Source organism: Centruroides sculpturatus, unplaced genomic scaffold (genome assembly GCF_000671375.1).
Source record: "Centruroides sculpturatus isolate CEXI.00-Female unplaced genomic scaffold, Cexi_2.0 scaffold240, whole genome shotgun sequence".
In the NCBI taxonomy this organism is placed as follows: Eukaryota; Metazoa; Arthropoda; class Arachnida; order Scorpiones; family Buthidae; genus Centruroides; species Centruroides sculpturatus.
The window spans coordinates 693,723-697,501 of NW_019384461.1; the positions used below are offsets into that span (position 1 = coordinate 693,723).

Here is a 3,779-nt window from a genome sequence, read left to right on the forward strand (position 1 = left end):
CGGTACATACCTGGTACAAAATATTCTTCAATTGTATGAATATACTTTTAAAGAAAATTATAATTAAATATAGCTTTGCAAAGAAACGTACATAAAAATATAAAATATTCTTTACTTTTTAAATATTAAAACAATGCACTTAGTCAAATAGCTCCCTACGAGTGGCTAATGGATGGAATCGAAGACGGTTGCAGAGCGTGCATACACGCGGACTGCCAAATCCCCAGGGTGCCGATACCGGTCAATGTCAAATGCCTCTTTTGTCGCATCACTAGTATATCTCAAAGGACGCGACAGGGTTGTTATAAATTTTAAACGTTTTTCACCATAGCTGTAAAAATCTAAATATGTTGAACTTAGTCATTTGCTTTCTAACTAATTCGTTTTAGGACCAGATGTTGTCCACGGAAATTTCCAAAATTTACAACTTTTCGGTCACTCTCGTTGAACTGGAAAAATTTCTGTCTTTATTACATTAATAATACGAAGAAATCAGTCCCCACTGTACTTGGCTAGAGATTGGTTCGTTTAAGCTTTTAAGTAAAATTTCGGCTCTTTCATCAGGGTTTTGTTTACTTCCTCAATTCCCTAATCGCTTAATTATTTAACTACTTCTTAAGTAGAAATAAGTCGAAACCGGTTACTTTGTACTCAAAAATTTGTAGTCTCGGGAAAAAAGTGGAAAGACAAATTTTTATGACAAACGGATACATAAATCGTAAATTTATGAAATATAAATTCTAGAGCTTTTTCTGTACCTGGTACATCTCTCTCATTCATTAAATTTAGTTGTAAATGATGCTGTCGAAGTAACAATTAATTTTTTAACATTATACAAGAATTGTACACGTTTTTTTCTACATCCCCATAAAGATGGGACATACGAAATCGTGATATCACTGGTTTAACATTGAAATCCGTAAGTAGTATAAGATGAGAGAACGGAATAAAAATATCAAATATTTTAATGGATTTTTTAAAACTCCTGTCAACTATACAGAACTATGGTAAAAACATACCAATAAATTCTTATGGGTTGGGTTAAGTTATAAATCTACTCGCGATTCACGTAATCGGGCGAGAGCGGCCAAATATCTAGCGGGCGGGCGGCTAACGGCCCAGAACCGGTCCAGGATAGAATTGGATGCGGTATACGTGTAGCATCCACCCGAGGTCCTAGGCTTCCACCGGCTAAACCGGGTGAGGTTGGTGATCTGTAAAGCCCGTGCGCGAATCTGGCTTTATGGATGCTGACAATACAGCGCATCCACTCCGCCACTAATATTCGAATATACAATAGCGATCTTATTTTTTTTTCACGTGTAGTATAGAAATTTGTAATAAGATACATAATGCGATTATAATTGTGCGATTATTTTCATATAATTAAAATTAATATGTATTTATTTTTTAGAAAATACAAGGGAAGCGGCGCATCCACCGCTTCCANTGCTATAATATTTCTTATAATGTATTCATTCATATCATTGCCATAATATGCAGTTTGTCTAAATCTATTTTCTCTATAAATTGAAGTGTTAACATGATTTATTGGATTTTTGATAAAATTTATAACTTAATTGACGTATAACCGTTTTTCATTTGGCAGTTTTAGTGAAGTTAATTTGTATTATTTATTTTTATAATGTTTTTAATAAACTTGTTACTAATTTTCTAAAGTTTTCAGTTGCAGTAAATATCTTATAACTTCAGTAAAATTAAATAGCTTGATCTACTTATTTGTTATTGCTAATGATATATTTTACTTTGTGATTACTTTCATTTACTTAACTTTTTGTTTTTAATTTGCAGTGTTGTTTATGAATTTTACAGACCTGCTGGAAAGAACATTATTTGCAAAAAATTACCATTAGGACATCATCAGATACTTCCAGATTGGTATATTAATCATTGGAATTAATGATTTTATTTTATTTTATAAAAATATAAAACAGTTGACTGCTAAAATCAATGGATTATCTATTGTACATATTTTTTTCATTTTTATTGCTTTTTGAATTTCATATTTGTATACAAGATTTTTCCTAAAGAAATGTAGTTATTATATGAATATTTAGTATTAGAAAAATTGTTCTAATATATAGACATTCATGACAAATAATAGCCGATAAACAATCCTTGCTTTATATTTGGAATTTTGTTATACTTGTATTATGTATGATTGATTTCAGAACTCCTCATAGTAATTCACTTATTGTTAGTGGTGTAGTGACAAAATTTAGCATATATGGCAAAAACTAAAAAGCTCAAATTATTTTCCTGAACTATATGTAATTATTATTGATTTAGAAAATAAAATTTAAAAAATTATTTGTTATTTGGTCAGTTGGCTGGAATCATATTGGCCACACTCTCACTATCATCTTCAAAAGCATCTAAAATTAATGATTTGCTCCACTATAGACTTCTATATTTCTTAGGAAAATACTAGATAAGATTAAAAGTTATAATATTATCGAAATGGAAGAGATCAAAGTGTTTCCAAACCATGGTTTACAGGGTGTTAGAAAAATAATTTAGCAGGGATATGGTAGATAATATATCAGTGATAGTAAACCTGTGACTTATGCAATGAATTCAAGATACTCATCTTGAATGTGTAGAAAGTATTATATTTTATAAATTATAAAAACTATTTAATAGATTTCAAAACTTTGCATATGTAGTGTGAAAGCAGGGTTCTAAAGCTGTCATAAAAAATCATAAAGGCAACTAATTATAGAAAAGATAGAATAAAATAGAAAAATTAGTCAAATAAACTATAGATTTTCTAGTAAACAAAATATTTATTTCTGTTTATGATCACATTTATGCTATTTTTCTGATATAAATTAAAAAGTTAAATAGAGTAAAGTTTATAAGCATTTTTTTTAATTACCCAAATTAAATATTTGACCCACAATTTGGAGTTACTAAATTTCAAATTCAATTTTGACTCACTGGGAAAAAAATAGTCATTGCTGATATACATCATAATCAGTAAAAAGATCTTAGTAAAGTTAGAATGAAACTACTGTTTTTGGGTTACTATATTAACAGTTTTGTATGTTAGTATTATGACTGATTTATGACCTCTTTTGATGTTCTTCAGCATCAAAAGAGAGGATGATCTTGTTGCATTTACAGTTGTTCCACACTCCATTGAAATGCAAACTATCAAGATATGTTATTTTATAAAATGATGTAAATTGACCCAATCATAAAAAAAGAAGAATCAAGTTAAATGTCTATAATTTGTCATTCAAATATCAGAGCATTTAATTTAAAAAACAATTATAAATTTTAAATTGAATTATGTATTATATCTCTTCCAGAGAAATAAATTATTTTAAAATATTTTAAAATTTAACATTTTTTTATTAAAATATAATTTTAATTAAAAATGTAATTAATATTTTAAAGTATCTTATTAAATTCTATTAAAATAGTTTAAATAATTCATTTTATTGAGATTTATTGAAAGTATAGAATTACTTAGAAAGGAAGGACATTGTTCAGTGACAAAGGTAACAAAACTTACCCTGGTCTGTCCGGAAGATGTTAAAAAGCTATGTTGACACACAAAAATATAGATGCTAATGCTGAATGAATTTAAAGTTATTAAGTGTAAAAATATTGTATTACAAAATTTCAAATGGTAAAATTTTATTGATATACAGAAGGTGTGTAAGTGGACAAACAAACATTGATTAAGGCAGAAACATCTTTCTCAGTGAGTACACTCCATACATACAAAGAGTAGGCATTCATTTTATTTG

At 28.3% G+C, this 3,779-nt stretch overlaps 1 protein-coding gene across 1 annotated transcript in view; it reads left to right on the forward strand.

Annotated features, from left to right (window-relative positions):
- Positions 1–3,283, forward strand: part of LOC111620858 (decapping and exoribonuclease protein-like) — a 15,374-nt gene extending 12,091 nt beyond the window's left edge. Inside the window, exon 5 of the mRNA XM_023362859.1 lies at positions 1,813–3,283. Coding sequence (XP_023218627.1) covers positions 1,813–1,921 — 109 coding nt within the window. The 3' untranslated portion in view covers positions 1,922–3,283. The remainder of the gene's footprint in view (positions 1–1,812) is intronic.
- Positions 3,284–3,779: the final 496 nt, after the last annotated feature.